Raw genomic sequence first — 19,356 nt, 5'->3', positions numbered from 1 at the left:
GCCCTAATAAGCAGGCATATACATAGAATGAAGGCTACTGCTAAGCTTGTAAGCCGCCCCGAGTCTTCGGAGAAGGGCGGGATATAAATGGAATTAAAATAAAAAATAAAAAAAACCTGTCCATTTAGTACTGAGTTGTTTACTCATTTTTAGAAGCCTGAAAAAGTGCAAATATTTTGCAAAGGAATATAACTGAATTGGAATAATTAACTCCAGGCTAGGCTAGAAAAATAACAGAACTTTCTAAATGCTTTAATACTAGGGATAAAGACAACTAGACTTCGTTTAGCAACCTCAGTTGGAACCAGTAACTCAGATGTTAAGCAAAGCAGTCCCTGAGTGAAAAACCATATGACCACAACAGTGCTCATCATTTGATTTCAGCTTTTTTTTACATTGCTGCCAGAAAGTTATGACTCCAAAAACTTAGTGAATACAAACATTAAGAAAAGTTTCCAGAATTCAACTTACAAAGGAGCTGGGTAAAACAAAACAAAAAATCTTATGGCCCTTTTTCCCCCTACTCTTCCCTCCTCGTACTGGGATAATTAGCAAGAAAAGAATTAATGTTTGTATTTGCGTTAATTGGATAGGAAGGGATTACAAGAGAGGAACTTGCCATACAATGGGGAATACACATCTAAAGGAATGTGCTGGCACTTTTTCTATCCAACTCATGGCTTAGAGGCAAAAAAAATCTTCAGTGTGAAATTAGGGTCAGTGTCAGGCAGCAGTACAAGCCTACTGGAGGAGTTCCAATCAACTAATTAAAGTCACAGAGCTGAGCTGGTTAACTTGAGGTTAGCACTGCATTGTGGAGAAAAGCTTCTCAGGGAAGAGATAGCTTGCTTAAATAATCCAGGGGGCAAAAAAAAAATCAGGTGTAGGATGATGTGATATTGTACTATTTGACTGTAATGGCCAATGTGACTGAGAAACAACGCAAAGGTCCTATATATGCAGGCACTGGCTACATAGTTACTTTTTTCTTGCTGTTGTAACTGCAAATGGTCATAGTCTGAGGCAATCGCTAAACAAGGACTACCTGTACAGGAAATCAAAACTCTACAAAAGTCAGCCGCGTGATATTGACAGATTTGCTTAAGTTCAGCTGAAATCAGCAGTGATATTATTTCCTCATTGATTTAAAAGGGCATAAGAGGTTGTTTTTTAATGTACCTAAATTTGAGACCATCAAACAGGAATGCTTATTTTAAGATACACAGCCTGCAAAGAAGGTAAGCTCCAAAGAGGAGATATCCTGATTTGTTTGGGTTTTTTTTATCCCGCCTTCTTTACCTTATAAATAACTCAAGGTAGTGAGTGGCCTAAAGTCACCCAGCCAGTTTTTCAAACCTAAGGTTGATGGAACCTCCTTCCTACTTGACCTATAGCTGGGCTATAAACCATGTTTAAACAAAAGTTTTATTTCTGTCACATCTAGTGTATAGCTTAAAATTAATTGAAAAATAATTTGATTTACAACTGCATCAGTAGCACATGAACAGCATTAGTTTACTACATATTTTTTTTTATAATTACTTGAGTCATAATTCCCTCTTCCTGACGACTGTTTGAACCTATGTGTCCTACTGATGGCCAAGGACTTCGCCGTTTCTTTGCTTTTTCTGGAAGTCTGATAAAGAAAGAATACATTTATTCTTGAACAATGATTGAGCAGTTGAGAGTGTAACATTTTCCTCCAAAATGAAACTAAAAAACATGTTTCATATATTATATCAGTTTAAAAAATTTATCCTGGAGAGATCATTTTTAAATAAGGAGTCAAACACATTACATTTAAATCTATGAATTAAAAAACCTCTACTCTTTAAAGCTTTGAACAAGCCCTGAGGGTTGAACTAGATGTTTGGAAGTTATTCCCAGGATCTCATTTTGTGAAGTTTATGTTTGTGATATTATATTTTGTATAGTATTAATTCAAGTTATGGAGAGGAAATAAAAAATTGCTTCAGGTTGATTGCAATTGGAGGAGCCTATTAGACCAGACATGTCAAACTCCTGTCATCACGTGACGTCGCACAACGTATCAGAGCTTTTTCCCCATTGCCGGCGCTGTTTCCTGGTGATGTGTCCGGCCCATGGGACACATGAGGACCCAGATTGTTGGGGGCAATTAAGCTGACTTTGTAATAATGCCACTTGGGGGGTGTATGAAAGCCCTAATAAGCAGGCATATACATAGAATGAAGGCTACTGCTAAGCTTGTAAGCTGCCCTGAGTCTTTGGAGAAGGGCGGGATATAAATGGAATTAAAATAAAATAAAAAAAATAAAAAAATAAATGAATAAAAATTAATACCCCTTCCTATCCTCCATCCAACTCTCCCCTACACATGGCCAGCATTCAGTTTTCCAATACATACCTTGAATTAGGACACAGGAAATGTGAACTGAAATTCGCAGTAAGATTTCCACAGTTTGGATGTATCCGTGGCATTGTTGTACAGGGTGTTTGTGGAGCTTCATCCCTTATCCCACCAGCATCAATGCCAACTGTTATCAAGCTGGTACCATCACCAATTGGGGGTTTGCTCTCATGCGGTAAGTTGAGAGCATTCTGAGACAAAGTCATCCACTGTGAAACAGCATCATCTTGTTCATTTCTTTTAAGCTCCGAAATTTCAGATTTCCCCCCTTTCACTTTAATACCTCTGATCTTCATCTCCTTTGACTTTTTGTCTTTTTCCATTTCCTAGAACAAGTAATACATTCAAACTCTGCACCATTACATCTACTCACACTATAAAATGTGAAACGTGTTTATGAAATTCATTGAGAAATGAAACTGTCCCAAGGCATTTCAGAATATGAATTCACAATTTAAAAATAGTTATTTTGGTAGATAACAACATAAGGAAGGCCCAGCTTTGTAATTTTCTGATCCGGAATACTAACTCAACAATTATGGAACACTAACTTCGATACAGTAGATAAAATATCACCTTGCCAATAGAGTGCCTGAACTTTTATTCTCTGGATAATATGCTGGGATTTTTAATTGTGGAATTGTCTTACTAAAATAATCTTTACAGGGATACTACATTAAACAAAGTCTTTTAACAATTTAAAGCTATTACATTTGTTACATCAAAATATTGTTGCACAAAATCCATCTCATCGAGATTGTAATACATTTGTTGGTTTTTTTATGTGTGGCAAAACTCTTCGTTGCTTTTGCTGAAAAAGGAATGCCAGTATTCCTCTGCAGCTTGCTACACCTAAACACAATATTTATATTAAACGAATGCTAATATTTCTTCATTTCTAAAGGCATTTACAATTGATGTAATTGCAAAAAAAGCTGTTTAGACTCTCAGCTTAACAATATTAGACAAAACACAAGTCCTGAGGTTTTTTATTAACATTAAATTGTTTTCCTTTGCTAGCCTTACAGCCTAATTAAAACAGCCTATTGTAATGCCAATTCTAGTACAAACCAATCAGCTAGAATGAAACCAATGTCAATAATTTGATATCACATTCTATCAAATTGAATTTTTAGGATATCTTAGTATCACCATTTTCTTCTGCTCAACAGTACCTGATTCTCACATACTACCTGGACAAGTTTCCTTGGCAAAGTTTTTCAAAAGGGGTATGCCCTTGCCTCTTTCAGAGGGCTGAGAAAAACTGTCTGGCCTAAGGTCACCTGGCTGGCTTTGTCCCTAAGGTGGAATTATGACTCACAGTCTCTCAATTTATAGCCTGATGCCTTTGCCACTACACCAAATGTTTATTATCAATTTTAATAAATGCTTTAGCAGTTTTAACAAATGATGTTGATATTTTATTTGTACATCACTCCGAGTCCCTCTGCATGGGAGTTGGGTGGTTTCTACAATACATACATATATAATCTCAAGAGTAAAGTTACATATTAAATTAAATCTACTTCTACAACAAAATATATCACCAAATTTGGATTTGTCTCTCCAAATTGTCTGATGAGATTAGGATATTCAGCTTTATATACCACAATAGTCCATGCTTATATGGCATAATAACAGAACCTCAGAACACTCTCACCCATAGTCTCTAAGGGTTTCATTCAAAATTGTAAATATTGGTTCCATGAGCCCCATTTTGTTCAATTTAATTTCTGGTAGTGACACACTTTCTGAAGCTTTCCTCTAGATTGAGAAACTATTTTTCCCCCCGGGATTATCAAAGCAGCAGCAATAGATATAAAATCAAAAGTAAAAACAAAACATGCCCTGGAAGTGAATATGGACGCTAGAGATCTCAAATAAGACATTAATGTAATTATATTAGAGCTGCACCTGTTGGGATTAATACCCCTGAAAAAAATCAAGCTTATAGCAGCAATTTCAAAGCAAAGATGCATTTGAAATCAATGGCAGATCTATTGAGACCTTTTACTCTATTTAAGAGAACAAGCAAAATGGAAAAACACGTAACACATCCATGTAATTTTCTTAGCAGCAGCATGGAAGTGGTTTGGCACTGTGGCCTTTCTAGATATTTTGTTTCTTTCTAGACTAGCTTGCAGCAAAGATTTCCTACATTCCTCCCATCCAAATTCTAGCTAGGTATGACTTTGCTTAGTTGTTTTTTTATTAATCAACCAAGGATATTTAGGTGTTGCTCTCTCAGCACCTGAGTTGAACAATCCCATGGTAAATCCTTCTTACCACAGAATAAGACTTTCTGAATGCAATGAGATGGACAAATAAACCTGACAGAATTGTGCTATTTAACTGTTAAGCATAAATCTTAAATTCACAATCATTTAATCAAAATTCATTTAATCAAAATTCTTAATTAAGCCTTGTCTAACTTGAAGTTCATGAGTTTTTTTGAGCAAAAATTACCACAAGTCTGGGAGCTGTAATAGATTTGTTGAGAGAAGAATAAATCACTGTGTTAAGAGAAGAATAAATTTTCTATGGAAATTAATTTAATATAGCTATAAAATATGATTAAACCATACATAAAGCAATATTATGGTATAACTGTAGATATTTAACAAATAATTTGTATATGTTATATGCTATGTCATAGATCAAACATTTTAAAAGAATAATCATAAATCATTCTTACCTTTACAAGAATGGGACCATTCTGAGACATGTTAATATGAACTATTCTCTTTTCATCTTTGATTTGTTCAATCTCTCTGCTATTGTCTCTGAATTTTGAAAGATAATTCAGCTTTGCTTCTTGTAGTAATTTGCTTTTCAATTCTGGTAAGAATCTGATATGAAAAAGAACATTATTTACATCACAGTGACAATTTCAAATATAATCTTGTCCAATTGCTTGATTCCCTACAACTGTTTTGCTCTCCCTGCTTTCCCAGCCACCTACTTCTTTCTAGAAACCAAACTATTGTATATGCATTAAAGTAAGCATAATTCATAGAAAAATTAATGCAACAGACAGTTCACGTAACTCTTCAGTATTCAGCTTCAGTTACTGCCATATATCTATACTCTATATTAAGCAACTATACTGTACAAAGCACACAAATGACAACACATGTTCTGTATATCATAGATTTGACCTCCTTGGAAAAGACTTTAAAAAGAATTTGCTGTGTTCCACATTAAATATTTACTTTTAGTACAAAATATATTCTAACTTTCCAATTCTCTTTCAGTCTTGACAAATTATGCACTGTTCTATGTGTTGTGTTTAAAAATCAGGATTCTTTCTTGTCCCTTTAGCAAAACTATTTTGAAATTTGAAAAACAGAACAAATTCCTAGACAGATTTGCAACAAATTCACTATTCCTTCAGTCTTTTCATCTAATGCTTAAGATTATTATATCATCCATGAATACGCTCCATACTATAAGGGTCTGCAAAAAAAGAATTTTGCACTTGCTTGTGCTTTAAACTTTCCCTTTACGCATTCTATCCATTCAAGCTAGTTACTAAAATTGTATCTAAAACTATAACATATATGTGCTGATAAGCAAGAATGGGTGACAAGATAGACAAGGCTGGTAAACTTTCTAATATAGTTATATAATCCATCTTCTGCACAAAGGCAATAAAACCCAGTTCCGTTGTTCTCAGCCTTTGTATTGAAAAGATACTGCCTTTCTCTCATCCCTAGTTTGCTTATATTGTGAGCCATTTGTTGAGACTGAGACTATCCCATTCATTGATCCCTTTTCCTTCTCAGAAGATGAATCAAGTTTCTAACAATATACATTCTTATAATAAAAAACCACCTGTCTGGTGATGAGACATTCTCTTGTATAGATTACGTTTTTCACCATTCCAAGATATCTGTAAGACTCAGAGGGTTTTTTTAACACGTGTGTTCACTTTTTTTTTATACTTGAGCCCAATTAGTTCAATATCAGATATGCAAAAACCAGTAACCTGGGTCCTGAGATCTGGGTTCAAAAAGTGAGGTTTTTCTTCTTTTCCCACAGGACTAATTCCTCCAATGGGAATTAATCTTTTCCCTTTCCTTATATATTTTTTAGTTTATAAATGCAAACAACTGTCTGTAGAAAAGGTTTCCCTGTCAAAGGGTATAATTTTCAAATTTGAGCTGTGAACCCCATCACTTAAGTACATCCTGGAAGCAAGAACATGAGTTAGATAAAACAAGAACAATAAGATAACTTCACCACCTCTTTTTCTTTCTCCCAGGCTACTTCCTAGAGACTTGGCTAGTCAACACCAATAGTTTCAGAAGAAACTATTAAATTTCATAAAGTAATACCCTCAAGTTCACGTTGTTCTGGCTATGATAAGGAGAATTCTTCAGTTACCATCATTCGCATTACTGTCTCTGGCTCACCTTTCACATACTCTTTTGCCCCCCAGATTTGTTTCGACTGAAAAAGCCAGAATTCCCAGGCAAAGCCACACTGAATAAAAATTCTAAAAGTAGTAAGCACCTAGAAATCTGGAAGGTATTAGGGTGGGATGTTCTGATCTATAGGTACTGGGACATTGAATAGCAACAATCACACATTAATTGCATTTCAAATTGCTCTGTTTTATATCTAGAACATTTCAAGAAAATAAAGTTTTTAAGAAATCAGATATTATGCATAAAGAAAATATAATGTCTCAGCAACGTAAGCAGTATTAAGTGGAGACTTGACTCTTTCTAATCAATAAATTAACAGCAATTTTACATCTGTCATACAAAAAGCCAACCATCTCGAAAAGCTCTTTGAGTAAATGCTGAATGTTATATCCAAATAGCTTACTTTTCAACAAAACCATCTCTGGAGAAATATTCATGCTGTAGCAAATCAGCAGATGATATCCTGTCTGCAGGATCCATTTGTAAACAAGCCTAGTAAATAAAAATTGTTATGTTAGAAATAATATATTATAGAAGAATGTTGTGTAATAAAATTCGTATTATATTTTTTCTACTATTTAAAAAAGTAAATGTAATTGGGGTTTTTTTAGTTTCAATGAGTATCTCTCTTTATTGGCAGAAAAATGTAGTTCAATTTTTCACTACAAAAATTCTTATATTAGCACACTGATATGAATAAGTCTCAGTCCTTTTAAGACAAATTCTGTCTTGCTTGAAAGAGAAAATAGCTATCCTTCTCATGATCTTTGAAAGGATTTCTTCAGGAACACAGGCCTATTTTATAGCATAAGAAATGCAAATTGCTGATAATTTATTGTCTAGAATCATGCCATCCTAACTAAAGGAAATATACTTTTCATCTATAAAACAATTTATTTTTTATTTATTTTTATTTTAATTCCATTTATATCCCGCCCTTCTCCGAAGACTCAGGGTGGCTTACAAGCTTAGCAGTAGCCTTCATTCTATGTATATGCCTGCTTATTAGGGCTTTCATACACCCCCCAAGCGGCATTATTACAAAGTCAGCTTATTGCCCCCAACAACCTGTGTGCTTGGTAATAAAGATTACAAATGTAAAGAAAGGACAGCAGATGTTAACAAAAACAGAACCATCTCAGTACCTCACAAGTCCCCTAGGCAAACCGCTCTTGATACCAGGTTTTGAGGACTTCCAGAAAATCAACAGAGATGGAATCAGCCTCATGTCAGGGTCCATAATGTGAGTTCCATGGCAGAGAAGGCTCATTGCCTGAGACCTGTCAGGTATAGGTCCCTAGCATACAAGACTTGTAGCATGTCTCTTCTGATTGAATTACCAGATACAGTATAATTGAAGAGAGGCAGTCCCTCAAATAACCAGGCTGGAGGGTTTTAAAGGTAGAAAACAGCACCTTGAACTGGACCCAGAAGCAAACAGGCAATCAATGCAACTCAGGGAAGTGATGTTCTAAAGGCACACATAACTGCCCTGCTGCTTCATTTTGCACCAACTGAAGCTTTCAGATACTCTTCAAGGACAGCCCCATGTAGAACATGTTAGATAACTCCAGTCAGAAGATGACCAAGGTTTAAGTGACAATAAATAGAGTCCCTGATCTGGGAACAGATGCAATACAAAGATCTGCAAAGGCCCTTCTAGCCATGACTGCCATCTACTTTTTGAGCAGGAATCATGAGTCCAGAAGGAACCTCCCCATCTGGACCTTCACAGCCTCCAGGCACACCAAGATGTCTATGGTATTGCTTAATTCACCAGGGGCAAAGATGTGTCATTAGTGTATTGATGATACCTCACCTAATAGCAATGGATGAGCTCCCACAGCGGCCTCATGAGATGCTGAATAGAAGAGAGAGCACCAAACCCTGTGTCACCCCATACAGCTGCTTCCAAGGGTAAGATTCCTCTCAATCACACTGACAGGAATTGACTCCGGAGAAAGGAGATGAACCAGTACAACACAGTGTCACCCGCCCTCAATCCTCTGAGCTGATCCATAAGGATACCATGGTATGATATCAAAGGTTGTAGAGGGGTTGAGTAGGGCAAGGATGGATATTCTCACCAAAGCCTCAGTTGCGTTAACATTCTTAACATTCAGACAATACTTTACTTTTTCTGAGGAAATGCAGTTTTTTTCTCCTTCTTAGTGCATTAGCCGATTCAAAAAGTGAATCAATTTTTCTGATAGTGCCAGTTATAAGTTCAAAAACAAAAAAGAATGATAACCTACCAGCTAGGCTATTGATGATAACTTAGCAATTCTGCCTTTCTCAGCTAGAAGACTCGGTCAGACCAAAAGTCTCATCATGTGTATCCAGGGTAATGCTAGCCAAGGATTGTTGAGTGCAAAACAAGAGTGCAATGTTAGGAAACACCTACCTAATTTTTATTCTAGATATAGAGCATTATTTATTGCAAACCTAGAAACAATAAGAAATGTGCGAGAAGGAATCTAAAACAAAGGGGCAAACTGGACATTATGCTGAATTTATAATTAGGAAACACATTTGCAATTTGTTTTTATGCATAGTCAGTGTTAATTAGGAGCTTTCTTTTCCCAACTGTATTCCCAATTATAATTGGGCATTTATGCCCTTAGTCACTCTGAATGATTCCCACCACCACCACCACAGAACAGAAAAAAATTGGCTGCTCCTATGTTAAGGCAGACTATGAAGAAACCCGTCTCATTCTCATTCCTAGTAGCATTTTTTCCCCTCAAGGCATTAGCTCTGCCACTGTAAACCTGACATCACTGGATTTTCTAAAATGCTGAGACCAGTATGGTTCCCTTCATTCCCAGAAAATAAATAATCTATTCATGTTATCAGGTCCTGTTTTTGAATAGGCAGAACTATCCAGTCAAGATGAAAATGAAGAAAAGCATAATTTCCACAACCTGGGGCTGATTAGGTATCCTGAATTTGAACTCCTATAAACCCCAGTTAGCAAAGAAAGCTCTGCTGTGAAAAAACAACACTCACAAAATCTACTTGGCCTTTTAAAAATAAATAAGGGTATTATTTGTCTATGGAGATTCTCAGTCATCAGGTCATAGTAATCCCAAATACTTTTTCATGAGGCAACTGGACTTTCTTGTTTTTCTTTGAAAATGTTTCACTTCTTCAGCCAAGAAGCTTCTTCAGCTCTCACTGAATGGTAGGGAATGGAAAGATTTATACTCCTGCAAACAGCTGTTCATTTGCATTTTTATAGAGAATTGTTAATGCTACCTGGACGCTCATCTGTGTCTTCAGGGTCACCTGAGTAGTACAAATGGGTGTGAAGCCTTCTTGGAACTGTTGAAAGGACTGTGTTGTAGACTGGAGATAGATGATGTTGTATCCCTCTCCCTCTGTATGGCACAACATAGGATAACAAACCCATCAGGACAAAAGTCAGCAGTCCATTTGCATTTAAAAGACAAAGGCCACTCTTTTGAAGACAGCAAAGTCCAACTTTTGGACAGAGAGGACTGCTGGTTTGAAAGAGGGATCAAAGAGGCCATGTATGTCAAAATTGAACAGCCCTCTCTCAATAGAGGGGGAGGAATATGACACCATCTATCTCCAGTCTACAACACAATCCTTTCAACAGTTCCAAGAAGGCTCCACACCCATTTGCACTACTCAGGTGACCCTGAAGACACTGATAAGCTTCCAGGTGGCATTAATGACTCACTAAAAGAATGCAAATGAACAGCTGTCTGACGGAAATCTTTCCATTCCCCACCATCCAGTCAGAGCTGAAGGGGTTTCTTGGATGAGAAGTAAAACGTCTTCAAAGAAAAACAAGAAAGTCCAGTTGCCTTGGGGAAAAAGCATCTTTGGGATAAGGGTATTATTCCTGAATAGTAGAGCCCTTGTTTGCCAGGAGTCTTAAAACATATATTCCAGACATGTCAAACACAAGGCCCGGGGGCCGGATCCGGCCCGCAAAGTGGTTTCATGTGGCCCATGAAGCCATCCTGGAAACAGTGAGGGAAGGGCCCCCACTGCCTTGGCCCTGGCCCAGAGACCCTCCTCCTACCAGAGACCCTCAGATCTGTCCCACTCCTGCCCAGGCCCCCATAGGCACCCTTGATGCGAACAATGTAGAGCTGGCCACGCCCACCCAGTAGGCCATACGCACTCTAGCCATGCCCACCCAGTAGGCCACGCCCACCCACGCCACACCCACCCGCCCCCCTGAGGGCAACCGCAATGCTGATGCGGCCCTTAATGAAATTGAGTTTGACACTCCTGATATATTCTATTAGATATGACATAGTGCTCTGGTTACAAAGTTGTTGATCTGAACAAATTAATGTAAACATATTCAGATTTAACAGCAGTGAACGTTTCCCCCTCTCTCTGTGTAATATTTCATCAGAAAAAAAAATGAACTTAAAACTATCATTTAGTAAGATAGGGGAAGGAAAAGCTCGGTAGTTTTGAATTTGGCCAAGACAGTGATGTTGCAGAAAACTCTTCTGCAACCTAGCCATGCTAATTGTATTCCAGCATATGGGAAGAGGCTGGGGAATGCTGGCTGAAAACTACAAACTGTTGGGTTGGAAGCAGCCCAAGAACCTTAAGATATATGCAGAATTGTTTTGCTATCTTTATGTGGTCCTATCTCACTGGATATTGGTGCAAAGAGACTTTACTGGAGGTTTTTTGAGGTGGGGGTGAGTTTTAGCCATCAAAAAGGCAATGCATTTCATAAAGTGAGCAATAGGGAAATATTCAATTTGCTTTCTCCCTCTAGCTATCTATATAATTTAAAAGAAAAGCAGAGTTGATTGTAAGCTTCATATAGAAACCTTAGAACTCTGTGAGTAGCTGCCATGATGATACTGTGGCATATGAAAGTTAACACAGAGAGATCCCAGAATTACAATAACTAGCACTTTCTGTGCTATCCTTGAAATTTACTAAATACCAGCATTGCAAAAAGTAGAAACTGAAGTTGCCATAAAATGTCCATGTTTGGCTAACACATTTTTAATTTGTGAATACTATTATTCTGTTGTTTGAAGCTTTAATGACCTTTCACTGAATGAGTGAATGAATGAATGAATGAATGAATGAATGAATGAATGGATGGATGGATGGATGGATAACCCTTCATTTCACTGAAATGAAATCTATCAGTGCTAAAGGACTTATGGTTTACATGAACACTATTGCTGTAAGTCTCATTACTTGATGCTGAATCAAGTACTTCAGACTTTTGTTCAAGTATAAATGATAGCTGTACAGTAGTATTACAAATGTGCCTGCCACTGCTATTGCCATTAATAATGTAACTGACTCTTTGTTACTATGTACAATTCTTTAGATTTAAGATCTGATAAACGGGCACTGTCTAAAACAGTATTTGTATAATGTAGATTTCAGAAATACTGTATAGCAGAAAATTTTAAGAAAATCTATTTTATGGGTGAAAAAATTATAAAGAGGCCATCGATCTGTCTCCAGGAAATATGTCATCACGTAATAGATTAAATCAGGTTTCCTCATTTCAACAGGACTTTTCACAAAGAGTTCAGGCAGTTAAACCATAGAAACTCCCAATCTAATCTGGAATGAGGATACAACAGATTTAGTGACAAGACAACAAAAACCAATATTGTTCTGTCTTTGAGCTGAGTAATGATTACCAAAACAGAGAGGAGACATGGGAAAGAAAGCTGATGTAACATGTCAGATTAGTCACAGCTGCATTGTTACATTGCATAACCACTTTATGTATCTTCCTGGGACTTGCATGGCACAAACATAATAGCAGGTCTTTCACCTTAGTTTTACATTGCATAACCACTTTATGTATCTTCCTGGGACTTGCATGGCACAAACATAATAGCAGGTCTTTCACCTTAGTTTAAGCATAACCAATATAAAGTCAAAGAACCACTGAGTTGTAATGTGGTTAAGACAAAAAACAAACTATGATCAGCAGAATTGACACAAAGTTTATTTACTTTTGTATTTCAGAGGTCAAGATCTACCATGCCTCCCTTTCTCTTTTTCTGGGGAATGAGATGATGGAAGCTTTTAGTGATTTGGAACAAGAGAGGCAAGTTGAGGCAAGACAATGTGAACAGCAAATTTTAGGCCAGCACAATTTGCTGATAGAATGAATGAGTTCCACTTCAAGCAATTTATTCAGGAAAAATATAGAAATAATATGCATACTGAATTTTTCTATAATTAGATTATAATATTTCAGGAAAATCTTTTAGCTAAAGTTTTGATTAAACAGAATTAAAATGTTACCCTTAAATTTTCACATAATTGAAAATAGATTTGCAGGTAGCCTCTACTTCTTAAACAAAAACTGTTATAAGTTCTTCCTTTCCTCATACAAAAAAATGAGTTGTGAATGCAATTATCAAAAGCATCAGGAGCATGAAAAAGCAATATTCCCTGCCAAACTAATTACAAGACACAAAATAACCACTCCATTTACCAAATACATCAGGATTCATCCACAACAAACAATCATCCATCACATCACTAATAAACAAACAAATAAACGGCTAACAATAGACTTTCAGAATCCTAAGTTCCTGCCTAGACTATTATGGATAAAAAAAAGTTGCTTTAGCTGCCTTAAAAATCTTAGATGCTGTTGTAGAAGTTCAAGCTTCCTTTCCTCAGTGAAAAATAAAATTACTTATTTATCTCACACCCCTAGGCCAGGGGTGTCAAACTGAAATGGTATAGGGCAGGGGTCAGGAACCTGAAACAGTGAAAGAGCCACTCGGAACCGGTTCCCTCACAAAAGGAAAAACTGGGAGCCGCAAAAAATGTGTGCACATGCGCGTACATGCGCACATGTGCAGAACAGGGTTTGACAGAAGAGTGGAGCCAAGGTGAGATATGCACCTACCCTGCATATTTGAATTGATTGGTTGAACTTTTTTAGTCCCACTTTTTTTTTTTGGACTGCACATGGCAGAGGACTGGGAGCCGCAGGAGACGGCTGAAAGAGCCACATGCTCTGTGGTATAGGGTTTCCTGCCTGAGCAGGGGGTTGGACTAGATGACTTCCAAGGTCCCTTCCAACTTTATTGTTATTGTTCTTATTAACAACTGCCGGCCCACAGGCCAGTTGCATCATATGGAGGCCGCACCCACTCCAGCTCCGGCAATGCGAAAAAAGTCGAGATACATCGTGACATATCACATGAGGCAGCGAGTTTAACACCCGTGCTCTAGGCAGTGTAGAAAGTTTAAAACCAATAATTACAAACAAGTTTATTCTGTAAGGTTAAACTAAAAAATTAATAAGAAATAACTAATAATTCAAAGCTATAAATGTATAATTTCCAAATATATGTATGATTGGCCAAAAGGGATAGTACAGCATGAAATAGTTTTATAACATAAAGTAGTTTTACAAAGAAAAAACTAATGAATAAGTTAATTTGGATCCTATTAAAAGTTGGAATAAAACTCAAGCTATTAAATACAAAAGCTATGAAATGGATAGAAAATTATAGAAGTGTCTTGTAATTATTAATATAGATTTGTTAGGAAACATTTTAAGTTAATTACCTACCTTGAAAGACAGTTGTTTGAATTTTTATGTATTTTAATTGCATTATACTTTTAAAGAAGCTGAAACTGTGACCACCAATTCATGCCATAATTAAACAGAGTTAATAGTGAAGTGTATAAGTGTAGTTAATAATAGCATGTTTTAAAGAAAAAGTAGGTCTAATTTTGAAACAGTGGCTTCCAAAATCATATCTATTAGTTAATAAAAATTAACAATATTTGAGACTTAGAAAAAGTGTCTTTTTGTTTTCAGTTAAGATCTTTAAAAGTCAAAAAGCAAGTAGGCAACTATTAAACAAGATAAAAGGGGGGGAAAGTTTTTGAAAATTAAGTATTTATTGGTATTTTATTATGTGGCTGGATAATACTGAGCTGCCAATGAAGATACCTTGAAGATATCTGTATCTTTTTCTTTTTTATTATTATTTTTAACTTGAGAGATGATAGACAATATTTCTACTTAATAAATTCATTTTGATTAACTAGTATCTTGATAGTTTCAATATATTCATTACTAAGAAAATCTCCTATGTTAACTTACAGATTATTAGGTGTGTCTGATTTCTAAATGAAGATGAAAAGGGTCAGCAGATACTTTATCTTCTGTTAGTATTATTTCTTGTTTGAACCAAAGCAATGCCAGTTGTGTGCTCTGTAGAGTTATAATCCACTACTAAGATTTAATAATGGTTAGTGCTTTCCATAATATTTTGCCAAATTATAATCCACTCATACGATTTAATAAATGGCTAATAGTTTCCATAATATCACACCTTAAACAGTAGACCTATATAGCATCTTAAATTCCATTCCAATGTATGCTTTGGAGTATGAAGGAACATAAATATAGCATCTGTCCGCCACTCCTTCAAGTAATCATGCCTTTCCCAAGGATCATATATTTGGCCTCCAAAGAACCCTTTTGGAATCAAATTCAAAGCACTATGCTGCCCAAATAAATAAGATTGACTAATAAATAATAAATACTATCAGAGTATGTAAACAGTATAAGTCAAAATATGAGCTTGAATTTCATGAAGGGAGAAAAATCTCCTAATGCTGACTAAAAGTGCCAGCAAATTCAACCACTCAATCTTTAAAGCAGAGGTGAGGAACTGTGGTCCCTTATGACTTGTGGATTTCAACTCTCAGACTTTCTGAGCCAACATGGTTGGCTCAGGAATTCTGGGAGTTGAAGTCCACAAGTCATAAAAGAGCTATAGTTCCCAACCCCTGCTCTAAGGGATGACTGATAATCCAAGACTTCTCAAGCTAGGACATCCTCTTTTCTCCAAATGCACTGCCCTGTGCTATGCCACTAAGAAGCCAACCTTATCCATCAACTATAGTAATAAGCATTTATTTAACAAGTTTATTTAATATTAATGTATTAATTTATTGGTATGCGTGACAAATATATCTAAAATATGTTTACTCCTGCATATTAAATTGTTAAGTCAATAGGAATTTCATCCAAAAACCTTTGATTTTTCCAAGGGTCAGATGAATGTCTCCATGTGGTTATTAGGAGTTGAGATTGATTTGAAGGTACCTTTTTAAAAAATGGTACTTGCTGTAGAGCAAAATCATATTTGTTGATTTAAAAGTATGTATTTTTCCCTCTCACCCATACACAGACACACATACGCACAGAGTACCTCTCGCTGCCTTTCAGTACCTGTTAAGATATACTCAGACCTTTTCTACAATAATCTATTGGATAAAAATGGAAAGTAGCATCTTGGACTAGAAAATTAAAAACTTCACAGACTAGCAAAAATATCTGAAATATGCAAATACCTCTCTTTAGATAAATATCAATAAATCTCTACAGGATATGAAAAGGGCAGTGACAAATAAATGAACAACAAAGAAGTTTTTATATCATATGGCAAGTCTCTTTCCCATTTCTAAATACTACTGATATTTCAAGGTTTATAAATTATACATAAAAAGAATGTCAGGCTACAATTAATAATCAACAGTAAGCTTGATACTCAGACCTCTTCTGACATACATGAACCATATCTGCAAGTAGTGCACTGAGTTTGGGATATTTTTTTCTTGCAGTTTTAGGATGCTGAACTTCAGGAAGAACCATCCCTGAAAAAACCGGGCTCCTTATAAAAATACTCTGAAAGTGAGGTGTCAAGTTTCCTGAAAGACAGCAAACATACACATAAATAGTCCAAGTTACTTCAACATTTATTATTCGAGCACTGTTAATATTTTGTAATACATCAGTTAACATTGATTTTGCATCCATAATTAAAGATTAAACTCAAATTAAGGCAATTTTATTCATATTAAGAGACAGATCAATTTAGAACTGCTCTCTGTGCTTTGGAGAAACAGCATAAAACTTCTTGAGCGGTGTGGTTGCAGCCATGCAGAAATGTCATCCACTCACCCACCCAACTTCCTGAAGCTAAGCTAAGCTCAACTCCTTCTGGAAAGAGACATAGGTTTACAGTCTTGGAAATCTGAGTGCTCAATTTCCCCCCAGCCGGCTAAGAGAAATGGACTAACAATGTCCATCCATAGACATCCGCACCTGCATCTCTGCTGGTCATGTGGCCACACCCATCTATTTGATTGGCATAACAACATCCCACTTGGATAGCTGAGACATCCCCTGGGCTTTTCTAGGAATGTACCGATGTCCATGGACAGCAACCTTATCCCTTAGCCTAAAAAAAGGGAAAGCCAACGAAGAATGTGTGTCTGCAGGAGTGGGAGAAGAGTACACAAAGAAGAAGATGAGGAAGTGCAAAGTGACATCTAGGAACATATAACAGCTACAGGCAAACAAAATGGCTGACGATCAACTGTCAAGACCAAAAACAGGGTAAGTGGCCAATTCCTGTCTGGAATTCAGCTTGGATGCTCAATACCAACATTGCTTAAGAGCAGAGCTTGGCCTGGACTTTGGCAACAATTATACAAGGAACAGCCATGCTAAAAAAGCATATAAACCCCAATGCAAAAAATGCTGGAAGAAGCAAGGTCTGTATGCCACTTTACAAATTTTAAGACTTTTAGTTGTTGTAAGGACTGAGCCTCACCTGTTTACGTGCTAACCCAATTTGTCAGGGCTAGAAGGGTGGAATTAACCCTGTGCAGCCAGGGTAACAGCCTAATGTTGAGTAAAGTGTGTAGTACAATAAAGATTATGTAAAGTTTTTATTCTATGCTGTGTATCGTAGATAGATAGATAGATAGATAGATAGATAGATAGATAGATAGATAGACAGACAGACAGACAGACAGACAGACAGACAGACAGACAACTAGATAACCTTTATTGTCACTTTTTACTGTGGGCACAATGGCACACATTAAAAATGAAATTTAGTTGCTTGCTCTCAAAGTGTACACATACATAACATACATTTGTTGATGTTGTATGACAGGATGCTCTCGATCGTCCCTCTGTAGAAAGTGGTAAGGATAGGGGAAGGAAGATGTGCTTTTCTCATGCAACGCAGAAAATGCAGGTGCTGCTGTGCCCGCTTTACCAGTGTCATGCTGTTGAGCGACCAAGCCAGCCTACTTGTTAACTGCACACCCAGGAATTTGATGCTGGTAACCATCTCCACACGTGAATCATGAATGCACAGAGAAGTGTGGCTGTGGCTGCCTTTTCTGAAACTGACAATGATCTCTTTGTTTTTTCCAGTGTTTAAAACTAGGCTGTTTTCCTTACAGCAGTTCACCAAACCCTCAACCTCCTTGTGGTAAGCACCCTCACTGTTATCATGAATAAGGCCCACTACTCTTATATCATCTGCAAACTTATGGTTGGTGGCAAACCTAGCACAACAGTCATGGGTCAACAGGGTGAAGAGCAGGGGACTTAGGACACAGCCCTGAGGAGAACCTATGCTCAAGAAAATGGTGTTAGAAATATTTGTTCCAGCTCGCACATATTGGGGCCTGTTAGTAAGAAAAACAAGAATCCAGTTGCATAAAGGAGTGTTTAAGCCTAAAAGGCCCAGTTTGTCTACTAGATGCTGGGGAGTGTTAAATGCCACACTGAAGTCGACAAACAATAAATGCACATGAATATTTCTTTCCTCTAAGACAGACATGTCAAACTCGCGACGTCACGTGACGTTGCAAGATGTATCAGGACTATTTTGCCATTGCCGGCAATGGGGTGGGCGTGGCTTCTGGATGACGCGTCTGGCCCACGGACCAGCAGTTTGACACCCCTGCTCTAAGTGCTTCAAGCTCAGATGGAGAACAGAAGAAATAGCATCCTCCATAGAGCAATTTGATCGGTAAGCAAACTGAAGCAGGTCAAATGCTGGCGGGAGGCTAGATACAATAATGCCCTTTAGAAAGAATTCCTCATGAGAGATCACAATATCATGCTCCAGGCATGCAGATTACATTTTAGACATTCAAATAAGTGCATGGAGAAGGAGGTGAAGCAATGTGACCAGTACTTGATACACAATTCTTCGTGCATAATTCCAAGTATCACAAGCATGCCCTCAAACTCAAGGACACATTAAGCGGGCAGCAGATACGGCAAAAAAAAAGGCAAAGAGGGTTTCTGAGGAACACACAGATCCAGATCCAACATTCAAAGCATATGAGGAAGAGGGTTAAAGCAAATCCAGCCCAGCAGAGTCATGAACCAGTGTTATGAAGGAGGTACTACACCAACAGCAAACAGAGGCATCTCTTAAGAAGGGAAGAAGAGGAAACAAAACGGCAAGAGGCTGAATGTAGAGATCGCCTAGAAAAAGAAAGGGGGAAGAAAGAGAAGCTCAAAGAAAGGAGCGTAGGGACCTTCTTATTTCCCTCCTCAAGAAAAGAGAAGTCACTGTAGGAAAAAGCTCCACCACTGGGTAGCTCTACCCTTAGTAGGGTATGTTAGGAATATAAAAATCCATCCACCCATCCATCAGTGTGTGATGAAGACACAGAGGCATTTTTAATTATGTCTGAATGTGC

General features: G+C 37.1%; 1 protein-coding gene across 1 annotated transcript in view; it reads right to left on the bottom strand.

Moving 5' to 3' along the window:
* The window catches only part of CDKL3 (cyclin dependent kinase like 3), a 40,033-nt gene that overhangs the window by 7,525 nt on the left and 13,152 nt on the right, over window positions 1-19,356 (bottom strand). The window contains exons 5-9 of the mRNA XM_083352703.1: window positions 16,409-16,548; window positions 7,223-7,311; window positions 5,085-5,238; window positions 2,387-2,715; window positions 1,543-1,636 (exon numbers count right to left, since the gene is read on the bottom strand). Of these exons, the coding sequence (XP_083208829.1) occupies window positions 1,543-1,636; window positions 2,387-2,715; window positions 5,085-5,238; window positions 7,223-7,311; window positions 16,409-16,548 (806 nt within the window). The remainder of the gene's footprint in view (window positions 1-1,542; window positions 1,637-2,386; window positions 2,716-5,084; window positions 5,239-7,222; window positions 7,312-16,408; window positions 16,549-19,356) is intronic.

The sequence above is a fragment of the Vipera ursinii genome (assembly GCF_947247035.1).
Source record: "Vipera ursinii genome assembly, chromosome: 2".
In the NCBI taxonomy this organism is placed as follows: Eukaryota; Metazoa; Chordata; class Lepidosauria; order Squamata; family Viperidae; genus Vipera; species Vipera ursinii.
Note: the sequence above shows the minus strand (reverse complement) of the source record. Positions and strands in the feature narration are given on the sequence as shown.